Source organism: Petaurus breviceps, unplaced genomic scaffold (assembly GCF_028583685.1).
Source record: "Petaurus breviceps papuanus isolate PSGF00001 unplaced genomic scaffold, PetGlider_PUasm1.0 454, whole genome shotgun sequence".
NCBI classification, from domain to species: Eukaryota; Metazoa; Chordata; class Mammalia; order Diprotodontia; family Petauridae; genus Petaurus; species Petaurus breviceps.
In genome coordinates, this window is record NW_027186342.1 from 1281111 (window position 1) to 1294285 (window position 13175).

Sequence of the window (13175 nt, forward strand, 5' to 3'; positions counted from 1 at the left end):
TTCTTGATCAGGGAAATGATATGGTCAGACATGCGTTAGGGAAATTATTTTGTCAGCTATATAAAAGACTGGGGGAGGGGAGAGGCTGGAAGCCAGGAAGTACAGTTCAGAGACTATTTCACTATTCTAGTCAAGAGGTAAAGAAGTCCTGAGGTTCATGGCCACAGGAGGAAAGATTCCCTACCCTCAAAAATGTTTTTTTTTTTTTTAAGCAATTGGGGTTAAGTAACTTGCCCAAGGTTATACTGCCAGTGTTTTTGTGTGGGTGTTAAGTATCTGAGGCCGGAACCGATCTGGGTCCTCCTGACTCCTGGCCGGTGTTCTTATTCACTGTGCCACCTCGCTGCCCCAAAAGTGTTACATTCTAATAGTGTAAGAGAACACAGGGAATAGGCAGTGGAAGAATCAATGAGGCTTGCAGACTGAATGGACGTAGATAGGAAAGGGAAAGGTTATAAACCTGGATGACTAGGAAGGTAGCAATTCCTTCACTAGCACGAGGGAAGTTTAGAGGGGAATGTGAGAGGTCCTGCTTTAGATAATGTTAGCGATATCCCCAGGACATCTCTTTGGAGGGATCTGGACTGGAGCTATGGAGAGAGTCTAGGGCTAGATCTCTTCTTTGGGGAGCCATCTGCCTCGAGGTGATAATTAAACCCAAACCCATTAGAACTGATAAGAAGATCAAAAGGAAGGTGTCAAGCAAGAAAAGGTAGGTCAGAGCAAAACTTGTGGCCATCGTGGGATGAGCTGCAGATAAAGATCCAGCAAAGTAGTCTGAGCAGCAGTACTTGGGTTAGTGTTAAGCTGTGAAAGGAAGGAGGAAGAGATTCTAGTTCAGTAACTTAAGGAACTAACAGGTAAGGTGATTGGAAGGGGGCTCCTGGAGAACAGCACATACTGTCTGCAAAGTCCATTGTTGCCATTTTTAAAGATGATAAGTAAACAGATTTGAAGAGATCTTACATAGGGCTTTCTTTAACTCAGGTCCCCCCCAGAGACCCAAACTGAATCTGAAGCCCCGGAGTGCACCCAAAGATGAAGATTCATCAGCTAGCACCTCGCAGTCTAGCCGAGCTGCCTCCATCTTTGGGGGAGCAAAGCCAGTGGACACAGCTGCTAGGGAACGAGAAGTAGAGGAGCGGCTACAAAAGGAGCAAGAGAAGCTGCAGCGTCAGCTGGAGGAGCCGAAACTAGAAAGACGGCCCCGGGAGAGGTGAGGGGGAGCTCAGACCGCGGGCTTTCATCTGCTCAGTGCCCCCAGAGCCACCTGTAATGAAGCTGAAATCAGTTTGTGGTACTAAATGGCCCCGAGAGTCCAGGCTTCTGTATATGGGCAATGAATATTTGTGTTTGATCCTCCTCTCTCTCTTATATAGACACCCAAGTTGGCGAAGTGAGGAAACTCAGGAACGGTCAAGGACAGGAAGTGAATCTTCACAGACTGGGAATACAGCTCCATCTGGTAGAAGTAAGTTAAGACTAGATGAGGGGAGGGAAGTGTGCCTTATGGCCAGATCAGTTTTTTGTGCTCTTCAAAGCCAGGGATAGTATGTAGAACTGAAATTTACACAAATTATCCAAAGAATTTAATTATTGTTAACAAACACTTGAGCCTTCTTACTTGAAATTATCTTTTTCATTCCATTTTTTTATTGAGAATACTGAACATATTGACTAGTATTTTCTTTCCCAAATCTACAGTTACCTAAATGTTTTTTTATGTTTGAGAATTTATAATACATGCCTCAAAGCTGAAATTGTGTATCAGTTTTTTTCCCCACATACTATAGGAATTTGCTGTAAATACATAGTTTTAAAATAGCTTCTACTTAGGATGCAAGCCCTGTGTGTGTTAATGTTCATTATGAATTGTTTTGTAGGTACATATTCAGTTGTTTACCTACTCACATGGATTTGTACTTAAAAGGGAATTCCTATTGCCTTTTCAGATTGCATCTTGATAGCTTGTAGAAAACATGTGGTGTTTGTCTCCAAAATCAATATACTAATCAAATAATGCATCTCAAACGATTCGTTTTTATTTTAGATTGAATTTTTAAAATCCCTCTAGGAAACCTGGCAAGCCATTAAAAGTGTAGCTCCTGCTACAATTTGAGGAAATTATTTACTCTCTGAAAAATGGCCGGGGGGGGGGGGTAGTGGAAAGAATAGAATAATCCTGAACAGGGACTACATGTGAGATATCTTGAATTCCTCTGCCTTCCAAAACTTTCTAAGAAATTAAGTTTATTCATGCAGTGCTTATATTTGACCCTATGATGTCTCTTTCTGAAAGTGGCTTTTGAGTTACTATTTTAAGCATAAATTTAATCTTACACATGATATGGTAGTAATTAAACCAGGATGGGACATTTATAACCCAGTTTAAGACATCTAAACTAAAAATAATGCCAGTAATCACAGTAGCTAACCTTTGTGTGGCACCTTACTGTTGGCACAGTACTTTCACATTTGACAATATTCATGGAACAGTGATAAGAAAAAAATTGAAACTGTCCATAAAGTGTTTATCTTCCCGGTGTGACATTAATAAAATATTAAGGAAACAAAGTCACTGTGAAGAGCTCCTGCCCTTTCTGTTGATGGGTTATTATCATACTGTCCCTACAGACACACGAAGGAGGGAAAGTGAGAAATCCCTAGAAAATGAAACATTCAACAAGGAAGAGGACTCTCAATCTCCAACTTCAAAGCCTTCTAAATCAGATCAGCTTCCCTTAAAGGTGATGCCTGCACCCCCACCAAAGGAAAACGCCTGGGTGAAACGGAGCTCCAATCCTCCTGCCCGATCACAGAGCTCAGACTCCTCAGAGCAGCAGTCTCCCACAAGGCGAGTCTGGACTGTGGGCACAGCACTTTGTCAGCCCTTAGGGGGTTGGGGTCAGTTTGATGATAACTGTTTTATTGATGCTGTAATGCCTTACATTTAAGATTACCAATAAAGGGGTTAAGGGGAGAGAATCAACATATATGTGACTTTACCAGGGCTGGACAAACCAGTAAGTGAGGTTAGATTTGAACTCAAGTCTTCCTAACTCCAGGCTCAGCACTATCCACTGGATCACCCAGCTGCCCCTGATAAAATATTAGCTGAATATCTTCCATGTTGTTATCTTCTCTTTTCTTCTTTTAAATGTCATAATAATGTTAAATGTAATGCTTACAGTGCTTTTCAGAGCTTTTGACAAAAATATAAATTTGCCAAATATACCTCCGTGGACTATTTGATAAATCTTGTAAATGTCTGTTTTTCCCTAGTGGTGGAGGAAAGGTAACATCCCAGCAATCTGAGGAAGGACCAGCTAATATTTCAAGGAAAGGTGAGGTATATTCCTTGGAAGTGGTTCTTTAACCATTAGCCTACATAGAAGGCAAAACTCACTCTGCCTCCCTTTCTGTGAAGGTGTTAAACTTTTATTCTGGATGCCTGGTTGGTCCCTTCTTCTTGCCACTAGAGGGCAGGAAAGCTCTCTTGAGAGCACAGGGCCCTGCCCTTTCCTGGTAGAACATTCATCTCCAAAGGGGGAAGAAAAAACAAAAGGAAGGAAATGAACATTCTTTGTCAGAATTGAAAGACCAAACCCACAAGGCCAAAAATGTTATGAATCTTTTTGAGAGAGTTTGAGAAGTGAGCTATGCAACCTGCATTCTAATCCATGGTTGCCACTTTTTCCTCTTCACCCAAGCCTAAAAGAGTAGGCTGAGTGGTTGCTGTTCTGTAATTTTGTATCTCTTTAAATTCCAGCAGATGAGAATAAGGTAGATGGGGTGAGTGTGCTGAAAGGCCAAAGTGGGAACTCCAGCCGTGGTCCAGTGGATGGAGGAAGTAAAGACCATTGGAAGGATTCTGATAGGTATGGTTGTGTACCCTGACCTCCCGAGTGTATAGCTGGAGGAAAGATACTTCTTTCTATCATGAGTGAGTGTGTGTGTGTGTGTGTGTGTGTGTGTGTGTGTGTGTGTGCGCGCACATGGACAACATGAATGGCATAGCAGAGAAACCATAATTCTCTGCAACCATAATTCCCAAAAAGACCGTTTATCACACTGTATGACTTAGAACTGTTGAGAAGGTCGTTCTAGTTAAGTTCTAATCTTACAGATGAGAAAACTGAGACACCAGGAAGATACATAGCTTGCCCACAGGTAGAGATTCTGAGTCCTTGATATCATATGTTCTAGGCTACTTCAGGCTTAGGAAATTTAAAATCTCATAATATGCAGGGAACAGGTATCTGAAGGGAGTGTACATTTTTTTCCCCCTCATCTTCCCTTTGCAGGAAAGATGGCAGAAGAGATCAAGATTCAAGACCTGCATCTGAGCCAAAGAAACCTGAAGAAAATCCGGCCTCTGTAAGTTTTAATGTGTTTAAGCTTTAGTTTTTGTTTGCTGCCATTTTTCTGAAATTCTCCTTCTCTGGGACCTTATAACTTTGCTTTGAATTGTGCTCTAGCTGGCCCATGACAAATGTAAATTGGAGGGTTTTAAGGTTGTTTTTAATTTGTTGGAATTAGCGGGGTCTTCATGACCCTTATGGGAGTAGAATGAGGAACACTGTCAAAGTACTTAATCTATGTCTGCAGTGTAAAAAGGTATCCCTTTTCCCACCTTTCTGAGAGGGGAGAGGAACTTAAGAAAAAAAGACACAAATGGGAAAGTGTCCTAGAAGGCAGAAAACACAAGAGGAAAAGAATAGGCACTATCTGACTAGCCAAGATCCATTTACTAGAGTACAAATAACCTTCAAAATACAAAGGCAGAGAATTTCACCAATTTTTTTCAGTTAAGAAGATGAGCCCAGTGATAGTGAGATGTGACTCAGAAAGCCCATAATCCCTACATAAGAAACCATCCTGTGTTTTACCCACACCATCGCTCTGGTTCTTACAGAAATTCAGTTCTGCAAGCAAGTACGCAGCTCTCTCTGTTGATGGTGAAGATGAAAATGAGGGCGAAGATTACAACGAATAAACCTCCACGTCTGTGCTTTCTCCCCGTCTCTCGCCAACCTGCAACATTCGAGAGCAAATCAAACCTCTATCCAGACAAGACAAAATAAAACTCACCATCTCCTGGAGACCTTTCTTAACTTTTTTTTTTTAAGGAAAAAAAGGAAAACCATGAAATTATTTTGCATGCTGCTGCAGCCTTTAAAGTATTAAACTAACTGGAGAATTTCCAACCAGTGTAGCCAGAGAGAGAGAAAGACATACAGCTTTTTAAAAGAAAAGCTCTGGTGTGTTTTAGCAGCACCAAATAACTGCCTGTATGATTAGTGCCTAGGGTCCTCCTTTTAGCAGAAACGTTAATAATATTAATGAGCTGGTTGGATGATAGGACAGATACAAGGAAGGAGGTGGCTTTTCTCCCCCTTAATTCTTGCTGTCTTATTATGGCATATATGAATTCTGAAACATTATCTGAATAAAACTTCCATCCTTGAAGGTAGGATAACTAGTCTCTGAGGTTATTTTAGTCTCCAGGAGGCTGCCAGCCCCTCCTCCCATTTAATCCCAAACTGTTGGGGGCCAGTAATGGAGGGAAATGTCCAGTTTTACCCCCCAAGGGGGTGGTTGGGAGTTGGTGCCGAGAGGACAAAACATACTACTTGGTGACCAGATGCAGTGGGAAGGGAAATCTGGGTCTGAGGGTGATGTAAGTCCTTTTAGACCAGATAAAGTGAAAGGTTAGCATCTCCAGGAAACATAAGCAATTATTTCTTGGAACATAGGTGTGGGAACTTCTAAATTCATCCATAATCTACTGCAATCCTGAATCCTAGAAATTTCAGGCCTTAAGTACAGTTAAAGTCTTGTGTACTTCCTTTACTACCCGCTCCCCTTTTCTGCAGTCTCCCAACTAATATCTTCTGTTTATGTCGTGTAACAGGTCATTTCTTGGGCCTCAGATACCAGGGAGCTGTCAGGTGAGGAACTGAGCTGCTATTCTAAAGCAAAACAGCTTCCCATTGCTCCCTTTTGACCCCTCGTGCTACTACTCCTTGTTCCTCACCCTGGTCTGTGCCAGCACCAGCTTCCTTGATCCCTTGTGAGCACCAGCAAACTGGAAGAGGTGATCTTAGGAGGTGAATAAGGAATGGAATGATAGAGGCTATTAAGTTGGTAGCCTTTCCCCACCTATTTTCTCCATTCGTTTTGATGGTTGATGTTTTTAGGAGTTGTCCTTCTCTCCACTGGAATCCCACACTAATATTCAGATTTATTATGTGGCCTAGACCAGTGTGTGGCTTTTTATCTTCCCCTGAGAGAATAAATGATGATTGTGAGAGAACTACTCAACAGGGCATTGGTTTCTGTTGCAACACAAAAGACCATTGTATTTGATTTTATGTGCAACTTTGTGAGGGTCAGCTTAGTGTAGATACTTTCTTCCCCCTTCACCAGATATTAGCACCTATGAGAGGAGGATGCCATCGCAGTCTCTAATACTTGAACAATTCTTCTCCAGGCAGTCTTATGATTATTCCCAGCCCAGCCAAGTTGGTGAGCTGGTATTTGTGTGGCTGCAGCAGTGGGTATATTGAATCATTTTATAAGGTGGAAATAAAAGGTAGACAAACTAAATAAATTACTAAATACAAGTAATTGGCATGGATTGGCCATTAGCTAGGAAGTGGACATTTAGAAGGCATATCCAGACTTAAGCAGTTACAACCCATTTGCCATAGGTGTTGATAAGGTAGGGTTTGCCCTCTTCATTTCTACTCTCCTTCCAAATAGTTGTATCCAAGAAGCTGTTCTCTCCACTTCCCTTCTTGCTCCCTCTGTTAGACCAGGTACAAGGATTTGATTTGCGTCCAGCACCTGAAGACATGTAAAATTTGTACAAAGATATCTTCTATGAAAATGATTTGTAATCTGTAGACTTACTACCTGGGAGATGTCTTATGATGTAAAATCCCCATCCTTTGGGCTGTGGGATTTGGTGGTGTTTTTTTTTTTTTTCCGGGTTTTTTGTTTTGTTTTCTCCAAATAAACCTAATCTTTAAAGTTCCTTTTTAATGCTGAAATTCTTTTATTTGCACATTTAGTGCTTATAAATTTTTGGTACATGGACACTTCCCACCCCCAGTTATTGAGAGTTCATCATATTCATATAGTTTACAAATGGATGCTGTTCTTTGGAAAGGACCACTGTAGGCAGCAATGCTCATTGAGGACTAGGAATTGAGAGCATTTAAAATGTCTCCTGTCCATTTCCCTTGGTATTGCCCTTGAATATCTTTTCCAAGGTTGTCCCAGTTAATTTCTTCTGTGCGTTTTCCCTTGGTCATACATGAAGGACCAGGAGTTCTTGAGAGTATGTGGTACAGGGTCAGTATCGTCATGACTTGTCTTTGTCCATATTTTAACTTTTATCTTCAAATACTTGAGAAAAAGGTGGCTTTTCCCATTTCCATTGCAACAGAAACCAGAGGTTGATTCTATGGGACAGCATGTAAAAAGCTTAGGATCCAGGGTCCCAGTTAGCAGCGTCTTTTCCTAACAGACTTTCTGTTAGGTTAGAATATTTCTAGGAAGGGAAGGAGCCTGGAAAACCTCAGCCACAGGGACCTGGAGCCATTGATTCATTTGGCCTCTTCACACTTGGCTTGTCAACATTTGTGGTTCCCTCCCTCCCCAAAGGGACAGTGGTGTAGTCAGCCAAGGGAGATGCAAGGAGGAGAGTACCTCCCACCTGCTCTAGTATTGTACACAAGTCCACTTTCAGCCACTTCTAAATGTCTTTACGTGGCCCTGACTATACGTGCCTCATCTTTAGGGACTGGGTTGATGATTATAGGTAGAAATGAAGAATGGGCCAGCTTGGAGCCTGTATGCCTGTGTTTGGTCTCAGATCAGCTGTGTAACTGCCTGTATGGCAGGGGAAGTCACAGTCTCTAGGTCTGTCTGCTCATCTTTCAAATGAAAGGATTAGATTGGCTCTCTAAGGCCCTAGAGCTCCAAATTGTGTTCTTTCACCATGACAGTGTTACAGAGATAGGGTAATTTTAATAAAAGTGACATGTCTTTGGGCTGGTTGGCCTACTTTCTTTCCCACTTGGATAGTCACCTTCCAAAAAAAAAAATACCCAGGACACAATGGTCCCCAGAGCATGAAGTTGGGGGCGTTGTCTTAGTTCCATCAGCCAACAGCATCTGGTTTCCCAAGGCACTGCTGGGGTTGCACATCTGCTCCTAGAAAATGTATTTGCCAAATAAATTTTGTCTCCTGGCAACATTATGGCCCATAGGACTGGGGGGGGGGGGGAACTCCACCTTCTTTACCCTAGATCCCAGCTCCAGGAGGCTAGAGAGGGAGCCGGGAGTGGGGGGAAGAAGGGATGGAGAGGGTGTAGCTGTGTTGCTCTCCACCCAGCAGGCTGGACAGCCTTCTGTGAGACAATGCAGCCTGTGTCTCCAGCTTGGAGATCCGCCCCTGGAGCCAGCTCAGCCCCTTCCCCTCCTCTCCCCAGTTTCCCTCTCTCAGCCCCTCTGTTTGCACTCCCCCCATCCCAGCCAGTGGAACCCAAGACCCTCACCAATCTTTGGAGGAACAAGAAGTGCTGGTGGGGAGATCATGGAAGAGGGGCTTGTTCCAGCTGTGTCAAGGTGGGCTGCCCTCTGTGGAATCAAGGTGAGAGGACAGATTGGGGCAGGGGGTGGGGGGTGAGCAAGGATAGCTTGTGAGTGCCCCATCGTGGGCCGATTTACTGTCACCCACCACTCTGCTTAGCTGAACTGAGATCCAGAATGCCAAGGTCCCTGCATGCAGCTCCTCTACCTATCTCCCTACCTCTATCACCCCCTGTGTCATCTCTGCCTCCCCCCCCAACCCATCCTGCTCCCTGCAGCCTCTCCCCATCTGTGAAGGCCCGCCTCTCTTGGCACCTTCTTGGTCCCAGATTCCTTGTGACTTGTCTCTTCTCAAATAGAATCCCTTTGAAAGGCCAGGGTATCTTTATATATCCCTACCTAGAGTTAGCCCCAGTGACTGACACAGAGTATGGCCCTTTAATAGATATTGAATGAATGAATTTCCTTATGGGGTTTGGAGAATAGCATGCTAGGGAGAAATGTTAAGAATGTGAGTCCCATTCTACAAACAAACATTCCTGCCTTATATTAGTGCTGGACGTTATTTGTTTTATAGATGAGGAAACTGGAACCACAAAAGGGGAAATGACTTATCCAAGGCCACACAGCCAGCTAACTAGTGACAAACCCTAAAATAGGGCAAATGGTATCAGGTGACTTGCCCAAGGGTCAGTCACAGCTAGTAAGCAAGGCGGAATTTGAAAAGGTTTTCATTAACTCCATGCCCAGGACTTTAGCCACTACAAACACCAGGCTACTAGATAGCTATTACCAAGAGCAGAAAAGGGACAGCCTCAGCCAGTCACATCCGTCCTTTGTCCTTCCTGTTCAGCTTTTTCTCTCCTATCTCCTCCCAGCCCCTCCCCTCCTCTTCCTTATTTCTCATCCCTCAGCCTTCCTCCCCCTTTTCCAGTGATGCCCAAAGTGGCCAAAATTGATAAGCATTTTCCTGGACCTCTCTCTTTTAGGAATAATGAGCACCAAGGGTCGCTAGATCCCAGCCACACCCACAAGTCCTTCTACTAAGGCTGGGTGACCTCTGCACCATGTGCTTCGTCCCCCAATCCAGCTCTGACTCAGGAACTCTGCCGGCCCAATTGGCTTTGGCCCTATAGTCCCACCCCTTCATAATCAATACCAGATTTCTCAGTCCCTGCCAGAGACAAAATGAGGTAGGAAAGAGACAGGCAGGGATAGCCAGATAGGCAGAACTTGGAACTGGTAGGAGGGGATCTCTCTGGGGCAGACACTAGGCATTCATCCATGAGGGTTCATTTCTCCATACACGCATTCTCACTATTGCTTTCATCATGGAAGGTGGAGGGAACTATGGCAGATAAGGGAGGCAAGAGGCCCTGGGGGCAGTGACAGGCATTTGACAGAGTAAGACAGCCTTCATTTCTTACACCACACACTACACTGCTGCCCCTCCCCACACAGGCCTGCCTCCCTGAGAGCCTAGTCAGCTCTAGGAGAGAGCTGGGGTAGGTACCAGAAATGTTTGTCTCACATCCACCATCCCAGTAACAGACCCTCTCACCTCTTACTTGTATTATTGCAATAATTTTCTAACACGTCTCTGCCCAGTGTCTTTCCCCTCTCCATCCTCAACCCCAGATGCCTAAAGCCCTAGTCATCCTCACACTCAGTTAATATGAAGTCCTGTGTTTGGCCTTTAAAGCTCTTCACGACCTGGCCCTTTCCAGCCCAACCAGTCATCTTCCACTTGACTCCCCACACTCCAATTCTTGCTGTTCCTCACAGAACAACCCAACTCACCTTCCCCTCCCTCCCCACCCAGGTCTGGCGTGGGTCCCGATCCAGTCACACTGGCCTTGATTGCACACGACCCTGTACCTTAAGTGTTCTTAGTCCTGGGTCCCCAGCCACAGTTACTACAGCCTTCCTTCCCCCTGAGATTATCTTTCAGTTTTACACTGTTTATAATTCATATGTACCTAGTTTTTTGTTTTTTGTTTGGTTTTTTGAGGCAATTGAGTTAAGTGACTTGCCCAAGGTCACACAGCTAGTGAGACCAGATTTTCATTCCAGGGCCGGTGTTCTATCCACTGCTACCCAACTGTCCCTGTACCTAGTTCTTTACACATGGTCTCCCTTTAGAATGTGAGCTACTGAAGGGCAGGGACTGTTCTTGTCTTTGTATCCCAAGTGCAGCACAATGTCTGGTATATCGTAAGTGCTTAATAATTGCTTGTTGACTATCATGAGCAAACAGTTTATACATAAGTAAAAGGGATTAAAGTTGGATATGAGGAAGAATGTGGGAGATTTGAGTCTCTTTTGGAAAAGGGGAAGGGGAAGGAAAAGGTAAGGAAAAATAGGATTCTCCAATGATTGGGATGGGGTAGGATATGGTCCTGTTCAGAGAGTTAGATGAAATGACCCCTCTGGGTTCTTCTATGTCTGGGTTCTATGTCCCTTCTCTGGGCTCTTTTAATAAAAAATTCTTCCTGATGAGAGGAGGAACTAAGGGAAGAGTGAGGAACATCCTGGTTAAGGAGAACAAAAGATAGATGTCTTCCTGAGCACTCTTCTCTGTTTCAACAACTCAGTTCAATTCAGCAACATGATTTGACTTGACCTAAAAGCAGTGGTATGCTGGTAAATGTTTAACTTGGGGATGGGGGGGGGGAGAGGTTGGGGGAAGGAGAGTACATAAAACACATTATTAAATTTAATCTGTTTTATTATGATTTTCTCAATTACTTTCTTAAATTTAGACAATCAACAAAACAATAAATCAATTTTTAAAAAGTATAGCTTTTGCTGATTTCTGAGGTATAAATGCTCACACTGAATATTGAGAAAAGTCAGGAGTAAGAAAAAAGGCAAAAGATATATTTTAAAGGGGCAGCTAGGTGGCGCAGTGAATAGAGCACCAGCTCTGAAGTCAGGAGGACCTGAGTTCAAATGTGACCTCAGATGCTTGACATTTACTAGCCTTGTGACCTTGGGCAAGTAACTTAACCCCAATTGCCCTGCATTCCCCCCCTCCCAAAAAGAAAAAAAAGAGGCAAAAGATAAAAGTCAGAAGCTAATTAAAGCTGAAACCAGATCACCTCAGCCTGAAAGACACTTCAATGCCTGGCATTCTAGGCTCACCACAATCTGTCACCAACTTCCAACCTTCTCTCATGTATTCTCCTAAACTAAGTTGAACTATTTCCTAGGCTAGATGCTTTCTCTTCCTTCTCTCCTCTGACCTAGAGTTTATTCTCTTGTGGAATCCCTACCCATCCTGTATTTGAATATATGTGTGGATATATATATAAATATATATGCAAATATGAATATATGTGCATGTGGGAAACATACATGTATATGTGTGTATATATAAATATACATATATCTAAATATAAATTATTAATGCCTTTTGCCCTTTGTCTTTACATCAGTCTTTTCCCAACCACCAGATATATATCAAGCTCTCCCTTATGACCAAAATAAAACAGGAGAAAGGTCTGATAAAGAGACTGATAACCTATGTAATATTCTGCTCTAATAGCACCCACATACCTTTCTACTATAAGGGAGGGAGGTATATTTCATTATCCTTCATTAGTTTTTCCATTACTCCAAGTTCAATTTCTTTTTAAAATTTGTTTTTTTCAATCACCAAAAAATTCCACTTTTTCTCCCTCCTACCCTAATACTTCCCCCTACCCTGCTTAATGAAAGAAAAGCAAAACTCTTGTGGCAAATATGTATAGTCAAGCAAATAAAATTACTTATCATATCCAGAAAATATGTGTCTCGTCTTGCATTCTGAGTCCTTCACCCCTCTATCAGGAAGTGGCTAAATGTTTCATCATTAATCCTCTAGAATTATGATCGGTCATTAAACTGATCAGAGTTCCTAACCTAAGTCTTTCAGAGTTGTTTGCCTTTACCATATTGTTTTCATTATATAAAATTATTCTCCTGCTTCTGTTCACTTAGCTCTGCATCTGTTCATACAAGTCTTCCAAGGTTTCTCTGAGACCATTCCCTTCATCATTTCTTATAGCACAATAATATTCCATCATATTTATATACCATCACTTGTTCATCCACTCTCCAATTTTTGGAACCCCTTCAGATTCCCATTCTTTGCCACCTCTAAAAGAACCATAGTTTTTTGGTGCATCCTTATAATTTGTTTTGTTTAGGACTAATCCCTCCTTTAATGTACCCTCCCTATAATTCCCCCTTTTCCCTTCTCTTTCCCTCCTTTCTCTTTTGAGTGAGATGTATTTCTGTACTCAGTTGTGTGTGTATGTATGTATTCTTCCCACCTTTGAACAGTTCAGACGAGTGTAAAGTTCAAGTGTCAGTCACTTCCTCTACTCCTTCCTTCTTGTTTATATAGGTGCTTATTTGCACAACCATAATTATGTTTCCTTTCCCTTCATCATCTCCCCCAATCCCATTCCTCTTTCCCTTCTCCATCACCTCCCCCAATCCCATTCCTCTTTCCCTTCTCCATCACCTCCTCCAATCCCATTTCTTTCCATTCTTAAAGTCATCAAGAACTACTCTCAAGCCTTGTCTAA

The 13175-nt window shown here is 42.8% G+C and overlaps 2 protein-coding genes across 4 annotated transcripts in view; both read left to right on the forward strand.

The window, feature by feature from the left end:
- Positions 1-7039, forward strand: part of EIF4B (eukaryotic translation initiation factor 4B) — a 39448-nt gene extending 32409 nt beyond the window's left edge. The window contains exons 9-15 of one of the 2 annotated variants that reach the window (XM_069101179.1): positions 988-1216; positions 1380-1471; positions 2635-2854; positions 3283-3344; positions 3770-3878; positions 4305-4377; positions 4916-7039. In XM_069101179.1, the coding sequence (XP_068957280.1) occupies positions 988-1216; positions 1380-1471; positions 2635-2854; positions 3283-3344; positions 3770-3878; positions 4305-4377; positions 4916-4996 (866 nt within the window). In that variant the 3' untranslated portion in view covers positions 4997-7039. The remainder of the gene's footprint in view (positions 1-987; positions 1217-1379; positions 1472-2634; positions 2855-3282; positions 3345-3769; positions 3879-4304; positions 4378-4915) is intronic. The other variant, XM_069101180.1, reaches the window with a different exon arrangement.
- A 1280-nt stretch (positions 7040-8319) lies between these two features.
- TNS2 (tensin 2) overlaps positions 8320-13175 on the forward strand; it is a 28479-nt gene continuing 23623 nt past the window's right edge. For both annotated transcript variants that reach the window (XM_069101171.1, XM_069101172.1), the window contains exon 1: positions 8320-8662. In XM_069101171.1, coding sequence (XP_068957272.1) covers positions 8606-8662 — 57 coding nt within the window. In that variant the 5' untranslated portion in view covers positions 8320-8605. The remainder of the gene's footprint in view (positions 8663-13175) is intronic.